The sequence below is a fragment of the Anomaloglossus baeobatrachus genome, chromosome 10 (assembly GCF_048569485.1).
Source record: "Anomaloglossus baeobatrachus isolate aAnoBae1 chromosome 10, aAnoBae1.hap1, whole genome shotgun sequence".
NCBI lineage: Eukaryota > Metazoa > Chordata > Amphibia > Anura > Aromobatidae > Anomaloglossus > Anomaloglossus baeobatrachus.
This window is the reverse complement of record NC_134362.1, coordinates 187,723,787-187,741,785: the sequence shown is the minus strand read 5'-3', so window position 1 is coordinate 187,741,785 and position 17,999 is coordinate 187,723,787. Positions and strand designations below refer to the sequence as shown.

General features: G+C 50.3%; 1 protein-coding gene across 1 annotated transcript in view; it reads left to right on the top strand.

The window, feature by feature from the left end:
- The window catches only part of LOC142254738 (cadherin-1-like), a 61,321-nt gene that overhangs the window by 4,212 nt on the left and 39,110 nt on the right, over positions 1-17,999 (top strand). Inside the window, exons 4-6 of the mRNA XM_075325994.1 lie at positions 4,211-4,339; positions 4,489-4,638; positions 7,496-7,640. Coding sequence (XP_075182109.1) covers positions 4,211-4,339; positions 4,489-4,638; positions 7,496-7,640 — 424 coding nt within the window. The remainder of the gene's footprint in view (positions 1-4,210; positions 4,340-4,488; positions 4,639-7,495; positions 7,641-17,999) is intronic.

Genomic DNA, 17,999 nt, shown 5'->3' with positions numbered 1-17,999 from the left:
ATATTTTTAATTTTTTTAACCCTTTAATTTTCAATGGGGTGATTTGAACTTTTAGGTTTTTTTGTTTTTTTTAATTTTTTAAAACTTTTTTCTTTACTTCTTTTTTTTTTTATTTTACTAGTCCCCCTAGGGGGCTATAGCGATCAGCAAGCCGATCGCTCTGCCCTATCTGCAGATCACAGCTACAGAGCTGTAAACAGCAGATACGTGCACTTCCTGCTTCCCTGGCCTCCGTACAAAGCGAAAGTGACAGTGGTTTATGTCTAGCACAGGAGTCATCACATGACCTTGTGCTACAATGACAACCACCGGAAGTCACGTGATCATGTCACGTGACTTCCTGTATCGGGCGGTAAGTAAACTTTACCGCGATCGCGTTTATAATGGGGCTGTCACATATTGACAGCGCCATTACAGGGGTTAAACGGCACGAGCAGATAACGATTCTGCTCGTGCCTAGCAGGCACACATCTCAGCTGTGAAAATCAGCTGAGATGTGCGCCGATCGCGGCATGCTGCTGCCGGCAGACCGCGGGCAGTAACGTTATGACTGCTATGACGTAATTTTACTGCCCGCGGTCGTTAAGGGGTTAATATCTGTATTCCTTCCCAGCAAGCAGTCTCATTACCATCTCAGGTGTTTTTTGGTTTGGGACCATGTGGCGCCCCTGACCTGGTCAGGCACCACTGAGTACTGCAGCCATGCTGGGGGCAGTGCAATACAGGTAATCCAGAAGGCTGACCGAGGTATGACTACACAGGCGCATAGTAATCAGGTCTCACACATCGACCTTTGAGAGGACTCCTAAGAGCTTCCAGGAGAGGGCGTGGTCTCCATGTCCACTCAAGGGGTGTGATGGAGAGCCTGGTTGCTAGGTGGCGTAGGCAGGCACAGTGGGGAAAGAGAAAGAAGGAGGAACAAGCAGTCTGGAGAAGAGAGTTGAGGAGTGAGGAGTCTGGGAGTGGAGCTCAGACAGAGCGGACATGCACAACCCACGAGTGAGCCAGTTAGTGAGTGCAGCTCAGGGAGAGTAGACGCATGCAGCAGACCCTGGAGTCTGACACAAGCTGACAGCGTACGCGCAGTGACTACTGACGGGGGAGATTGGTCACCTGGTAGTGCCGCCCGAAATCCACCCAAGGCTAGAGAGAGCAAAGGGGTGGCAGAGTAAGGGGACTGCCAGGGAGGTACCAGGCCTGCAAGGGTAACAGGTCCCAGTGCAGAGATAGATCCAGCTTTCTTCTGCCAAACCTGCCGGTGTGGGGCCCTTAAAGCCCACACCATACCACCACAGAGTCCGCAGCCACGTAGCAAAGAGAGGGCCCATAGTTCACAGGAGACAAGCAGCCGGAGTGACCTGGTCCAGGCTACAAGCAAACGGGCCGAAACGAGGGGAGCAGCAACTTCCCTGGCTGACCCCCGTAGGGACTGCAAGTCGGGGTCATCACAAACAACAGAAACCTAGAGATGGTGAGTCAGTAGCCACCCTCACAAGTCAGCCTGAAGGACGCCTGGTTCCAGCCTGGTTCATCCCAGCTACGCCCGGGTTACTCACCCTGCCACCTAATGTGAGTAAAATTCCTGAAAGACATTCTGCTTGTGTTTGAGTCATTCTGCGACTTGTGGTTCCACACAGCTACACAGGGCCCTGGGGCTTGCCTCACTCTCGGCAGGCCACTACGAATAACTGCACCTGCCATCAGTCCCAGGCACCCCTAATCTGCAGTGGCGGTCACCCTGACCGCAATACCGAGAGTGGCGTCACGAAAATCCTAAAGAGAAGATTCCCTACCTGTGACCAGACTGTTCCCTCCACGTGGAGTCCCTGAAGGTAATGCACCGCTACACCGCACCTGTGGGGCTCCACAACCACTCCTAGTACCTTTATATACCCTCTGCTAACAGCAGGGGGTGCCGGCTACTTTCTTTGCCATTGGGATGCGAGGCCTGGAGGTGGAAGTAGCTGCTGACACCCTCTGTTGAAGTTGCTGTGGTGGCTGCTGTCTGTTGTAGCGTTTTCCCCCTGTCTGTCTTCCTTTCCTGGTGTGCTTTTTTAATGCAGCTGTGGGGGCTAGCGTCCTTTACCTGCCCACTCCCTAGCTAGGAAATATTGTAGGATCTCTCAGGGCTTCAGGTTCCTACTCGACGTCAGGTAAGAAACCTGTATAGGGACTGGTAAGAGTGCAGGGTGCAGCAGCAGGTAAGTGGAGGAGGTGTCCATCTCCCTCTCACTAGTCCTAAAGCCCTCCGTTGTTAAAGTGTCCCTAGTGTTTCCCTTGTTTGTTGTGGTGTTACCCTTGTCGTAGTGTGTTTTGGCTCACGCGGGATTCTCCCCTAGGCTGGTACCTGAGTATGAATGTCATGCCAGAGTTGGCTAGGATCCTGCTTCCAGTGTGTGACGAAAAGGGACGTGGTATCTTTGAGTGGTCGAGGACCACTCTACCATCAAGGACCACTTCATCCTATTGTAGATCTGACAGCTCATTTTATGGAGGGGTTTTTCCAATACACAACACCAAACAAACGCTTCTTTATAGAGTAACTGTGTTGCCCACTGGCAGACACAGACAGAAGAGGTATAGCGCCCGAACTACGCAGGGCACTACAAGGTACTGCATCCTGACAATGATGCAGGGCCTACCCCCAGGGACCTGGAATACCAGTGCCGGTACCACTTACACACATAAAATCCCCAGTTTCCCACTCTTCACTAGGGTTGACTGACTAGTTAGTGACCCAATGGATGGCAACCCAGAGGGTGGAGCCTGTCCAGTCCACTAGACAGCCTGGTGGGAAGGGACCAGAGGAGAACTTCAGAGACAGTTGACAAGGACGGACGTGTCACGTAACGGGGTTGTGCAACGGTGACCTCGGTGAGTAGAGTGGTTGCCAGGGAAGATACACCAAGGTACCTCTGGAACCAGAGCACCGATGGGGCACAGGGTCCTAGGTCAAGTATCAGCTTCACGCGGCCTGGCAAATACCTGCGCAGTGAGGGGACCTTCACAGACCTCACTGACCCAAAGAATCAGGGGGAATCAGCAGTACCAAGCGAACCAGGGATCGGAACTAAACACCAACCCTACAGCGTTCACACTGCCTGCCGTACGGACAAGAAACTGCCGACAGACAGTAGGGTACCCAGAAAAACTCCAGGCTACGGGGTCCCACCAAACAGAGAGAGAGGTGCTGGGGAGAGAGCAATGAGATCACCACACCGGCACTGGGAAGAAAGGGACCAGGGGTCTGAACCAACCGTCCTTGGCTCACAGTTCCATCCTACTGTGAGTACAAAGAAATTGAATTACACCCCTCCGCGTGGTCTCCCTTCTTCTACCATAGACGTTATTCTACATACCCCGGGGCATGGTCCTACCTGTGGAGGGCCTACCATCCAAGTTGCCACCACCATCAGCCCCACGGGGTACCACCCAAGCAGCGGCGGTTTCACCACTATAACCGCAACCCACAAGTGGCGTCACATTATAAACTCTTATCTCCCTTGTACATACATCCCATTAAAAAGCGTCCCCAGGGTCATGGAACCGGGCAACGGCCAGTCCACAACCGTGACACCGCGTCCCCGTGTATGTAAGGCCCGGGACAGAGTACCCCATAGCTCTGGGCGACACAGGGGGACTCTGTACGAGAACAATATATGGGTCCTTTGCAGTCTAATAGCTCAGCTTTCGGGGGTGGAAACCTTACCTCTTGGGCCCAGGTGGCACCAATGATATGTCCACCCCTGGTGTTGACCTCTTGGCCCATTATAGTTTCAGCTTGGACCTAGCAAAGAGAAACAACCACCCCTTTACCTGGCCCACCATACTTGGTTGTGAGATGGTTGGTTTCATTGCTCGTTCTGGTCTGTATATTTTTTGTCCAAAACAGGAGTAAATGCCATTAGCGGCACCAGGAAAAATGATTCTGTGACGGAATCTTCTTGGGGATGAATGTGACAGATCCTAATATACAAGACTTCACATAGGAAAGGGGAGATCCTCTATCATCTGAGAATGTCCTCACAATCTGACGAAGACCTAAACAAGTTTGGGGGTCACTTGACGGCACCCAGTCTATACAGTGGTGCCTCCATATGGAAACTTAGTTATGTCTCGGAAAAGATGCTCCTTCCCTTCATGTGAATGTATGTATCAGAAAGCGTTGTAGGAATCATTTGACTTTATCAACTGGATTTGTGGTTCACAGGCCCAAATGTCCTCTCCTGAGAAGAAAGAAACCAGTGTTCTCCTGAGAAGAAAGAAAAGAGCTTGGATAATACCCCCAATCCACCTCTCTGAGAATGAACGCGGTCCATTTCCAAAACGAATTGTCCAGGTATGGAGACTACAACAAGAGAAACCTGGAGCCGGCCCTAATTTACAATGGGGGAAGTGACCGATTATGATTAGACAGAGTCAAATACAACATCTACCTCCTATAACCACTTTGGTTTTTTTAGTATATTCATTTTGTCATCTCCACAGGTTAGGTTCTCTACGGACTCTACTGTGTTTTATGGTATATCCGGCCCTGGAGCTGATTCAGAGCCTATTGGGGTATTTACTATGGAAAGAACAAGTGGTTGGATCATGGTGACCCGAACCCTGGACCGGGAAAACATCGCTGAGTACAAAGTAAGTACCCGGCCTTTCTGTGGTCCCTGCCGGCACCATTATCAGGGGGCACCAGAGGTGTACCCTCCAGATCCCAGGCTTCAAGGCAAAATCTGTAACGCCATTTCTAATTCTGCTGCCACCAGGTCCCAGATGCGACTGCTACCTCTGCCCCCCTATAGCTGTGCCCACGAGGAGCTCTTAGTTGACACTTTGAGTGGGGGTGGGAAGATTCTATTAACTATTATGGTATTCATGGAGGCACTATGGCTGCTGCAACAAAAAGTGATCAAAATGTTGTATGTATCCGAACATAGTGTCACTAGAAACAACAGCTTACAATGCAAATATAAATAAAAAAAATAGATAAATAAAAAAAGCCCTCATACCACTCCATCAATGGAAAAATATAATAATGTGTGTATATATTATTTTTATATTTATTATTATTTAGGAGTCAAATAAAGAAATTCAGGAATTTCTAGAAACAAAAACAAATATAGATATATAATTTTTTTAGAAATTTCAGAATTTCTTGATTATTCTATATAATAATATAGAATAATCAATAAGAGTTGAAGAAATATAGAAATTTCTTTAAAAAAATAAAATAAATAAATGATAATAATAAACATAATAATAATACTAATCATAAATATATATATATATATATATAGATATATATATGTATATATATTCTATATGTGTATGTAAAGCACCTTGGAATTAATGGCGCTGTATAAGTGCATAAATATTATTGTTATATACATATACTGTATATATATATATATATAATATATATATATCTATATGTATATAATATTTATTCACCTACATAGCGCCATTAATTCCACACCACTTTACTTATGTCTTTATTTGACTTTTAAATAATAATAATAATTATATATAGGTATATAATAATAATTTTTATTCACTTACGTAGCGCCATCAATTCCACAGCGCTTTACATACATACAGTATATATATAATATATATATATATATATATAATTATTATTAATTGTAATATATAATTATTTTCTATGCAGTATTTCTTTGAGTCGTAAATAAAATAGAATAATAATAAAGAAATTCAGATATTTAAAAAAAAAAAAAAAAAAATAGGTATATCAATATATAGAATAATATATCCATCTATATATTTGTTTACATTTTTTTTTTAGAAACTTCTGAATTTTTTTATTTGACCCTTAAATAATAATAGTAGTACTATAGTAGTAATAAAAATAATACAAATATGAATAAAAAAATTAATATTTTTATGATTCATTTTATTATTATTTTGGAGTGAAATAAAGAAATTCTGAAATTTCTAAACAAATAGATAAATAAATAAATATATAATATAATCTACCAATCTATGTGTGTATGTATATATATATATATATATATATATATATATATATATATATAAATATATATATATATATACACACATTTTTTTTCTAACCTTTCTACAGTTCTTTATTTGACTCATAAATAATAATAATAGTACTAATAATAATAATAACAACACTACAAGTATTGATAAAAAGTAATATTTTTGTTATTGATTTTATTATTATTTAGGAGTGGAATATAGAAACTCAGACATTTGTAAAAAAAAAATAGAAAAATAATTAATAATTAATTCCACAGCGCTTTACATACATACAGTATATATGCACATATATATATATATATATATATATATTTATTATTATTAATTGTATTATAGAATTATTTTCCATGCAGTATTTCTTTGACTCAGACATAAAATAGAGTAATAATAAAGAAATTCAATAATGTATCCATCTATATATTTGTTTACTTTTTTTTAGAAATGTCTGAATTTTTTTATTTGACTCTTAAATAATAATAATAGTAGTACTATAGTAGTAATAAAAATAATACAAATATGAATAAAAAAATAATATTTTTATTATTAAGTGTATTATTTAGGAGGGAAATAAAGAAATTCTGAAATTTCTAAACAGATAGATAGATAAATAAATATTTAATATAATCTACCAATCTATGTATGTGTGTGTATATATATATATATATATATATATATATATATATATATATATATATATATACACATATATATATACTTTTTTTATTTTTTTTACCTTTCTAAAGTTCTTTATTTGACACATAAATAATGATAATAATAACAATAATAATAATAACAACACTACAAGTATTAATAAGAAGTAATATTTTTGTTATTAATTTTATTATTATTTAGGAGTGGAATATAGAAAGTCAGATATTTGTAAAAGAAAAATAAATATACAGATAATAACCTATCCATCTATATATTTTTTTACATTTTTTTTTTTACAAATGTATGAATTTTTTATTTGACTCTTAAATAATAATAATAATAATGATAATAATAATAATAATATACCATTTCCCCCATCTGCAATCTTTCCCTCGTTTTGTCAGTACATTGTACCATGAACTAAGTAGTGCAATTGAAAACTATAACTCATTCGACAAAAAAAAGACGTTGTCCAAATAATAAAAAAAATTATAATTCGTGGAAGAAGGAGCGAAAATAAACTTAAAAATGAAAATTAGCCACAGGACGAAGCAGTTTGTTTTTTTGGCACCGAGCACAAGACAGCTCCTCTCCACATAGTGCCATGTGTCAGTCTTTCCAAAAAAGTGGGTGGAGTTGCACATATCAACCAATTACATTACCGGTTTCCCTTTCTACAAAACTTTGGTAAATGAGATCTTCAACCTGATTGGTTGCTGTAGGCCACGCCTCCACTTTGCCTATATACCGGTTTGAATGCAAAGAATTTTATTGTTATGTTAAATGGCGACACAAGATTAATATGGACAGAAATTGCTGATTTCAGGTGAATTTATTTGCTATATCGGAGTCGGGACAAACGTTGGAAGGTCCAATGGAAATCGTCATTAAGGTCACAGACCAGAATGACAACTGGCCGGTGTTCACACAGGAGTATTATGATAGCAGCGTGAAGGAGGACGCGCTACCCGGTAAAGACACTATGAAAAGCTACTTTTTGTAAAGGGTTATTTCCATGTTTGTAGATGGGGTTGTTGGATAGACTTTTGCAAATTACTATTTATTAAAATGTTCAGCCGTTCTTGAGATATGTGGGATTGTGCAGACGTTTTAGGAAAGTGCGGAAAAAATGCTGCAAAGGAGTGGACCCACTGGACCACTGGGGGGACCCGGACTTACCCTTTACTGAGAGGGGCTTGACTAAGTGTCTGCCGAAGCAGACGCCAGGTGCCACCCCCAGGGCAGTATCCGTCACTGTGGCAGCTGACCTCCAGGGCAAGGAGGGACACTGGTATGGACAGGCTCAGGGGCAGACAAGCAGAGTCTCTCCGGCTGACTAGAACCAGGACAGGCAGGCAGAGTCTCAAGGGCTGACCGGTGCAGACGGGAAGGCTGAGGCAGGTAGGGCAGCAGGAACTGGCGGGTACCGACGACATGGTCCGGACAGGGTGACAAGTATGAAAAGATCAACACTGGCGTAGGTAGTGGACAGTGGACTACAGGATCTGGCAACTAGCTTGCTAGCAGGACACAACCTTACTGACCTTATGGCACAGGCACCTCCTGTAGTGGGAGAGTACATTAGGTACCCAGTGCCTCTAAGGAAGGCACTTCCAGGAAATGGCGCGCCATCCCTTTAAGAGCAGGGGACATGTGACGCCCCTGGACTATCAGGTCATCACAGGGTACTGCACGCTCCTTCTCTTTAGTGCAGTATTCAAATCCCTCATAGTTTTGGGTCACCATCTTACAGTGTGTCACGCTCCCGGTGTCCCAGCAGCCCTCCTTACCCACTGAGCCGGTTCCTGTGTGAAGCCCCACCGGTGTTGTGTCGGTGCATACCTTCAGGGACTCCACGTAGCTGGATCTGGTCACAGGTAGGAGATCTTCTTTGTAGTCGTGACGCCACTCTCAGTATTGCGGCCAGTAGGGACCGCCACTGCAGGTTGAGGGTCGCCTGGGGCTGATGGTGTGTGCAGTTAGATGTAAGAGCCTCCTGAGAGTGAGGCAAGCCCCAGGGCCCTGTGTAGGTTTGTAGTACCACAAGTCGCAGAATGACCACACACAGGCAAAGTGTCTTTCAGGGTTTTTACTCACTTCAGGTGGCAGGGTGAGTAACCCGGGCGTAGCTGGGATGAACCAGGTGGGAATCAGGTATCCTTCCGGCTGACTGTATGAGGGTGACTACAAACTCGCCTTCCTTAGCCCTTGGTGGTTTGGGGTGACCCCGACTTTGAGTCCCTATGGGGGTCACCCAGGGAAGATGCTCCAAGCCTCTCTCCCCTTCTTGTTTTGCCGTGTGCTTGTTCCCCGGGCCAGGCCACTCCAGCCTCTTGCCTCCTGTGACCTATGGGCCCTACTTGCGGTTACGTGGCTGCGGCTTTTGGTTGTTGTGGTGTGGGCTGTAAGAGCCCCACACCGGCAGGTTTAGCAGGGAAAGGTGAATCTATCCTCGCTTCGGGATCTGCCGCCCGGTTGGGCCTGGTGCTCTCTAGAAGTCTCCGTACTTCCCACTCCGTGCACTCTCTAGCTGAAGCTGGCTTTCAGGCAGCACTTCTAGTTGACCGTTCTCCCCCGTCTGTAGTCACTGCGCGGGCGCTGTTAGACAGCAACAGCCCCACAGGTCTGCTCCTCACTGAGCCCTCTGGAGTTCTCTGCTCTAACTGACTCACTGCTCCTCCTCTCCTGTTCTTGCCTACGCCACCTAGCAACCAGACTCTCCACCACACCCCTTGAGAGGAGATGGAGGCTTTTTAACCCCCTGCCACTATTCCAGTGGAGGTATAGGCTTTGCCCCCTCCTGGGATCCCCAGGGGTCCTCTCATGGGTACATGTGTGAGACCTGATCACTATGCGCCTGTGTTCCACACCCCTGTCAGCCTTCTGGATTACCTGTACTGTACTGTCCCCAGCATGGGTGCAGTACTCAGTGGTGCCTGACCAGGTCAGGGGCGCCACATTCCCCCTTAGTTATCACCAGCACGTCCTCGGGCTGCAAGACAACATTTTAAAATGCATAAAACATTAAAACATGTAAAACATTTAAAAGCACCAGGTATCAGACATCACCACCCTCCACCCACAAGTCCGTTAACCCACCCAAAACCCTCTCAGGAGGCAGGTCACCGGTCCTGTTGGTAACCAGATCTGGGCCATCTACTTCCCCAGACCTTTCCTCCAATCTTCCTCTCCCGTTGGCCGCGACTTCAGCCACTTCTGGCAGGATGTAGAGGCGGCTTTCATGGGCTGGTGGTTTCAGGGTATACCTGGCCTGGTGGATCCGCGCCGTCAGCCTCTTCTGGCAGGATGCAGAGGCGGCCTCCACAGTTGGTGCTGACCAGGTACCCTCTTTGTGGTGGTGAGCCAAGGCCCCATAAACAGGCGTGCTCTCTGGTTGCAGGTGAGCCAAGGCCCTTTTCTACGGACGGGCCCCCCTGGTTGCAGACGAGCCAAGCCCCTAAACAGGCTGGCCCTGGTGGTGGTGCCACTGGTGTAACTATTTACACTGCGAGAGTTTGTGGCTATAGCAAGTTCATAGCCTTAAGTTTGTTTCTCACAATAGTTTTTGTGGGCGCATTTCTTTAACGTTGCAAACAAAACTTGTCAAAACTGGTCAAAACAGTAACTTCTTACTTTCCTTTACTTTACTTTACTCCTCTTTTCCACTAGGGCGAGGGCACGTTGGGCACTGGCACCTGTGACTTTCTTGTTCTTTGTCTCTTTCTTCATCTGTAGGATCTTTATCTTTCCGTTCTTGGTCTTCATCTGTTTCTACATCTGGTTCTTTATCTCTATCTTGTCTTTCTTGTCTTTCTTGTTGCAGGGGATGGCTGTAAGGTTTGTTGGGACATAGCGTTACGTCCAGAGCATACAATCCTCTTTCGCCTTGATGCAGGGTGAACTGAACGGAATCTCCCATCTTTAGATTTCTGCAAGGGTGTCCTCTTGGCAGATGAGCGTTCACATCTCTGCGGTTTACAAATATCCCTTCTTTTATTCCTGGTGCTACAATAAATCCATAGCCGCTTCTCAGATTAAAGTCTTCCACTACGCCATAACACAGGGGTCCTCTAGCCTGGGCTTTGGACTCTCTCAACAAACGCTTCTCCTTTAGGTCTCTGGCGGTGACTGCTCTCTGTTCAGGAGACTGTGGTGCTGGAGCAAACTGTGTTCTTCTGCGCCGTGTCTTGCGGGCTGGATCCATGCCTGTGGGCTCCCAGGTGAAGCTCTTAGGCAGCTCTTCTTCTGCCGAGGGGGTCAGGTCCTCCTCGTCCCAGCGGGAGTATGGCAGCATTTCCGGCTCTGAATACACAACTGCTACTGGTGGCACTGGAGTCGGAGTCAACCCTTCTGCTTCCTGGCCTCCTCTCCCCCTTAGTTCTTCCTGGCACTCCAGCTGTGGCAGTGCCGGGGATGGCTGCTCTTCAGCCGGCCCAGGTGAGGGACTCTTTGGTGTAGCTGCAGCAGGAGTTAGCAGGAGACTCTTTGGGGTATGCGGAGGGGGTATGTACTGGCTCACCAGCCATTGTGGAAATTTGGCCTCCAGGTCAGCCTTCATCTGCCAATATGCAGGGTCTTCACCCACCGTGGGCTGCCTATCAGGGACCTCTGTGGACCGGGGAGCGGTGTCTGCTCTGGCCTTACAGGCCGGGGTAAATGCTGAGGTAGTCTTTCCTTGGCGGGCCGCGCCTGGCATGGCGGCGGCCTGGTCTTGGCGGGCCGCGCCCTGAATGGCGGCGGCCTGGTCTTGGCGGGCCGCGCCTGGCATGGCGGCGGCCTGGATCAGTGTCGCTGTTGCAGGGGGCTCTGTGCAGGCCGGGCTGGACGTCGCTGCAGCAGTCCGGGCTTGGCGGGCCGCGCCCTGTATGGCGGCGGCCTGGTCTTGGCGGGCCGCGCCCAAGATGGCGGCGGCCTGGTCCTGGCGGGCCGGGCAGGGCATCGCTGCAGGGACTGGGTCTTGGTGGGCCGAGCAGGGCATCGCTGCAGGGACTGGGTCTTGGTGGGCCGAGCAGGGCATCGCTGCAGCCGCTGGGGCTTGGAGGGCCGCACCTGGCGTGGCTGCGGCCTGCTTCAGCGTCGCCGCACCGGACGCCTCTTCAGGGACCGCGGACGTGGCAGCAGGGGTCGGGGCACTTGCGCGGGCCGGGGCATCATTCGACTCACCCGTTGTTGGTAGCACTGGGGTCTGCGTCGTCGCCGTCCCGCCTGACACCCGGCATGCAGCTCTCCCTTCATAGGCCCGAACCGCCGCGGTCAGCTCCTGCAGTTCCATCCGTTCCTCCCGAATCTGCTCCACGACCCGGGTCTCCAGCCGGTTGCAAAACTGGGCCAGCTCTCGGTACCACCAGGCAGCGGAGCCTGGTTCTGGGTTCCTGCGGTCAGACGCCATTTCTTCTGCGCCGTCTTCTGCACGGTCTCCCAGCAGTGGACTCTTCGCTGCCTCCTGTAACAAGCTGTCCAGTTTCTGCTCTGCCTCTTTCAGCAGCTCCGCTCCCAGCAGCAGGCTTGTGGCTCTCTTTCCTTCCCGCCGTCTCTCGACGCTTCCACTCTCATAGCTGGCAAGGTCAGAACTCTGCAGGGGATCTCTGGGTAGCCACACCTCTTCGTGGGCGGTAACTTCTTCCAGCGCGGGCTGCTGTTGTTTTTCAGCGCGCTTTTCATGGTGGCAATATGGCGGCGCTTCCAATTTTCCAAGCGGACCGCCCAGGCACATGGTCACCTGTCTGAACAGGTCTAGTCCTTATCCTGTTCGTGACGCCAGATGTGAAGCCCCACCGGTGTTGTGTCGGTGCATACCTTCAGGGACTCCACGTAGCTGGATCTGGTCACAGGTAGGAGATCTTCTTTGTAGTCGTGACGCCACTCTCAGTATTGCGGCCAGTAGGGACCGCCACTGCAGGTTGAGGGTCGCCTGGGGCTGATGGTGTGTGCAGTTAGATGTAAGAGCCTCCTGAGAGTGAGGCAAGCCCCAGGGCCCTGTGTAGGTTTGTAGTACCACAAGTCGCAGAATGACCACACACAGGCAAAGTGTCTTTCAGGGTTTTTACTCACTTCAGGTGGCAGGGTGAGTAACCCGGGCGTAGCTGGGATGAACCAGGTGGGAATCAGGTATCCTTCCGGCTGACTGTATGAGGGTGACTACAAACTCGCCTTCCTTAGCCCTTGGTGGTTTGGGGTGACCCCGACTTTGAGTCCCTATGGGGGTCACCCAGGGAAGATGCTCCAAGCCTCTCTCCCCTTCTTGTTTTGCCGTGTGCTTGTTCCCCGGGCCAGGCCACTCCAGCCTCTTGCCTCCTGTGACCTATGGGCCCTACTTGCGGTTACGTGGCTGCGGCTTTTGGTTGTTGTGGTGTGGGCTGTAAGAGCCCCACACCGGCAGGTTTAGCAGGGAAAGGTGAATCTATCCTCGCTTCGGGATCTGCCGCCCGGTTGGGCCTGGTGCTCTCTAGAAGTCTCCGTACTTCCCACTCCGTGCACTCTCTAGCTGAAGCTGGCTTTCAGGCAGCACTTCTAGTTGACCGTTCTCCCCCGTCTGTAGTCACTGCGCGGGCGCTGTTAGACAGCAACAGCCCCACAGGTCTGCTCCTCACTGAGCCCTCTGGAGTTCTCTGCTCTAACTGACTCACTGCTCCTCCTCTCCTGTTCTTGCCTACGCCACCTAGCAACCAGACTCTCCACCACACCCCTTGAGAGGAGATGGAGGCTTTTTAACCCCCTGCCACTATTCCAGTGGAGGTATAGGCTTTGCCCCCTCCTGGGATCCCCAGGGGTCCTCTCATGGGTACATGTGTGAGACCTGATCACTATGCGCCTGTGTTCCACACCCCTGTCAGCCTTCTGGATTACCTGTACTGTACTGTCCCCAGCATGGGTGCAGTACTCAGTGGTGCCTGACCAGGTCAGGGGCGCCACATTCCCCCTTAGTTATCACCAGCACGTCCTCGGGCTGCAAGACAACATTTTAAAATGCATAAAACATTAAAACATGTAAAACATTTAAAAGCACCAGGTATCAGACATCACCACCCTCCACCCACAAGTCCGTTAACCCACCCAAAACCCTCTCAGGAGGCAGGTCACCGGTCCTGTTGGTAACCAGATCTGGGCCATCTACTTCCCCAGACCTTTCCTCCAATCTTCCTCTCCCGTTGGCCGCGACTTCAGCCACTTCTGGCAGGATGTAGAGGCGGCTTTCATGGGCTGGTGGTTTCAGGGTATACCTGGCCTGGTGGATCCGCGCCGTCAGCCTCTTCTGGCAGGATGCAGAGGCGGCCTCCACAGTTGGTGCTGACCAGGTACCCTCTTTGTGGTGGTGAGCCAAGGCCCCATAAACAGGCGTGCTCTCTGGTTGCAGGTGAGCCAAGGCCCTTTTCTACGGACGGGCCCCCCTGGTTGCAGACGAGCCAAGCCCCTAAACAGGCTGGCCCTGGTGGTGGTGCCACTGGTGTAACTATTTACACTGCGAGAGTTTGTGGCTATAGCAAGTTCATAGCCTTAAGTTTGTTTCTCACAATAGTTTTTGTGGGCGCATTTCTTTAACGTTGCAAACAAAACTTGTCAAAACTGGTCAAAACAGTAACTTCTTACTTTCCTTTACTTTACTTTACTCCTCTTTTCCACTAGGGCGAGGGCACGTTGGGCACTGGCACCTGTGACTTTCTTGTTCTTTGTCTCTTTCTTCATCTGTAGGATCTTTATCTTTCCGTTCTTGGTCTTCATCTGTTTCTACATCTGGTTCTTTATCTCTATCTTGTCTTTCTTGTCTTTCTTGTTGCAGGGGATGGCTGTAAGGTTTGTTGGGACATAGCGTTACGTCCAGAGCATACAATCCTCTTTCGCCTTGATGCAGGGTGAACTGAACGGAATCTCCCATCTTTAGATTTCTGCAAGGGTGTCCTCTTGGCAGATGAGCGTTCACATCTCTGCGGTTTACAAATATCCCTTCTTTTATTCCTGGTGCTACAATAAATCCATAGCCGCTTCTCAGATTAAAGTCTTCCACTACGCCATAACACAGGGGTCCTCTAGCCTGGGCTTTGGACTCTCTCAACAAACGCTTCTCCTTTAGGTCTCTGGCGGTGACTGCTCTCTGTTCAGGAGACTGTGGTGCTGGAGCAAACTGTGTTCTTCTGCGCCGTGTCTTGCGGGCTGGATCCATGCCTGTGGGCTCCCAGGTGAAGCTCTTAGGCAGCTCTTCTTCTGCCGAGGGGGTCAGGTCCTCCTCGTCCCAGCGGGAGTATGGCAGCATTTCCGGCTCTGAATACACAACTGCTACTGGTGGCACTGGAGTCGGAGTCAACCCTTCTGCTTCCTGGCCTCCTCTCCCCCTTAGTTCTTCCTGGCACTCCAGCTGTGGCAGTGCCGGGGATGGCTGCTCTTCAGCCGGCCCAGGTGAGGGACTCTTTGGTGTAGCTGCAGCAGGAGTTAGCAGGAGACTCTTTGGGGTATGCGGAGGGGGTATGTACTGGCTCACCAGCCATTGTGGAAATTTGGCCTCCAGGTCAGCCTTCATCTGCCAATATGCAGGGTCTTCACCCACCGTGGGCTGCCTATCAGGGACCTCTGTGGACCGGGGAGCGGTGTCTGCTCTGGCCTTACAGGCCGGGGTAAATGCTGAGGTAGTCTTTCCTTGGCGGGCCGCGCCTGGCATGGCGGCGGCCTGGTCTTGGCGGGCCGCGCCCTGAATGGCGGCGGCCTGGTCTTGGCGGGCCGCGCCTGGCATGGCGGCGGCCTGGATCAGTGTCGCTGTTGCAGGGGGCTCTGTGCAGGCCGGGCTGGACGTCGCTGCAGCAGTCCGGGCTTGGCGGGCCGCGCCCTGTATGGCGGCGGCCTGGTCTTGGCGGGCCGCGCCCAAGATGGCGGCGGCCTGGTCCTGGCGGGCCGGGCAGGGCATCGCTGCAGGGACTGGGTCTTGGTGGGCCGAGCAGGGCATCGCTGCAGGGACTGGGTCTTGGTGGGCCGAGCAGGGCATCGCTGCAGCCGCTGGGGCTTGGAGGGCCGCACCTGGCGTGGCTGCGGCCTGCTTCAGCGTCGCCGCACCGGACGCCTCTTCAGGGACCGCGGACGTGGCAGCAGGGGTCGGGGCACTTGCGCGGGCCGGGGCATCATTCGACTCACCCGTTGTTGGTAGCACTGGGGTCTGCGTCGTCGCCGTCCCGCCTGACACCCGGCATGCAGCTCTCCCTTCATAGGCCCGAACCGCCGCGGTCAGCTCCTGCAGTTCCATCCGTTCCTCCCGAATCTGCTCCACGACCCGGGTCTCCAGCCGGTTGCAAAACTGGGCCAGCTCTCGGTACCACCAGGCAGCGGAGCCTGGTTCTGGGTTCCTGCGGTCAGACGCCATTTCTTCTGCGCCGTCTTCTGCACGGTCTCCCAGCAGTGGACTCTTCGCTGCCTCCTGTAACAAGCTGTCCAGTTTCTGCTCTGCCTCTTTCAGCAGCTCCGCTCCCAGCAGCAGGCTTGTGGCTCTCTTTCCTTCCCGCCGTCTCTCGACGCTTCCACTCTCATAGCTGGCAAGGTCAGAACTCTGCAGGGGATCTCTGGGTAGCCACACCTCTTCGTGGGCGGTAACTTCTTCCAGCGCGGGCTGCTGTTGTTTTTCAGCGCGCTTTTCATGGTGGCAATATGGCGGCGCTTCCAATTTTCCAAGCGGACCGCCCAGGCACATGGTCACCTGTCTGAACAGGTCTAGTCCTTATCCTGTTCGTGACGCCAGATGTGAAGCCCCACCGGTGTTGTGTCGGTGCATACCTTCAGGGACTCCACGTAGCTGGATCTGGTCACAGGTAGGAGATCTTCTTTGTAGTCGTGACGCCACTCTCAGTATTGCGGCCAGTAGGGACCGCCACTGCAGGTTGAGGGTCGCCTGGGGCTGATGGTGTGTGCAGTTAGATGTAAGAGCCTCCTGAGAGTGAGGCAAGCCCCAGGGCCCTGTGTAGGTTTGTAGTACCACAAGTCGCAGAATGACCACACACAGGCAAAGTGTCTTTCAGGGTTTTTACTCACTTCAGGTGGCAGGGTGAGTAACCCGGGCGTAGCTGGGATGAACCAGGTGGGAATCAGGTATCCTTCCGGCTGACTGTATGAGGGTGACTACAAACTCGCCTTCCTTAGCCCTTGGTGGTTTGGGGTGACCCCGACTTTGAGTCCCTATGGGGGTCACCCAGGGAAGATGCTCCAAGCCTCTCTCCCCTTCTTGTTTTGCCGTGTGCTTGTTCCCCGGGCCAGGCCACTCCAGCCTCTTGCCTCCTGTGACCTATGGGCCCTACTTGCGGTTACGTGGCTGCGGCTTTTGGTTGTTGTGGTGTGGGCTGTAAGAGCCCCACACCGGCAGGTTTAGCAGGGAAAGGTGAATCTATCCTCGCTTCGGGATCTGCCGCCCGGTTGGGCCTGGTGCTCTCTAGAAGTCTCCGTACTTCCCACTCCGTGCACTCTCTAGCTGAAGCTGGCTTTCAGGCAGCACTTCTAGTTGACCGTTCTCCCCCGTCTGTAGTCACTGCGCGGGCGCTGTTAGACAGCAACAGCCCCACAGGTCTGCTCCTCACTGAGCCCTCTGGAGTTCTCTGCTCTAACTGACTCACTGCTCCTCCTCTCCTGTTCTTGCCTACGCCACCTAGCAACCAGACTCTCCACCACACCCCTTGAGAGGAGATGGAGGCTTTTTAACCCCCTGCCACTATTCCAGTGGAGGTATAGGCTTTGCCCCCTCCTGGGATCCCCAGGGGTCCTCTCATGGGTACATGTGTGAGACCTGATCACTATGCGCCTGTGTTCCACACCCCTGTCAGCCTTCTGGATTACCTGTACTGTACTGTCCCCAGCATGGGTGCAGTACTCAGTGGTGCCTGACCAGGTCAGGGGCGCCACACCTGCATCGCACCACCGCTCCATACCCACTGATCCAGTCGTACCTGCATTGCACCACCGCTCTGTACCCACTGATCCAGTCGCACCTGCATCGCACCACCGCTCCGTACCCACTGATCCGGCCTCACCGTCATTGCACTGCTCCTTACCCACTGATCCACTCCACGTGTCCACCGGTCATGGCTGTCGCTCCCGCTCGTGCTCTCCTGTGTCCTGCTCCTGGTCTCATGAGTCTGACTCTGAGTATTAGCCTCATGCCTCTGTATAGGACCAGGCCGCGCCCACTCTCCTGGTTTTATGGACCCAGCACACCTGAAGCAGGATGTGACATACGGCTGTGCTGGATATATAAGACTGGCCTTTCCATAGGGGCGTTGCCTGATCAACGTGTCTAGAAGCTTTGTCTTTTGTGCTAGGTGCTCAGGCCCCCTGGTGCCGTGTCCTGTAGACTTCTTGTCTTTGCT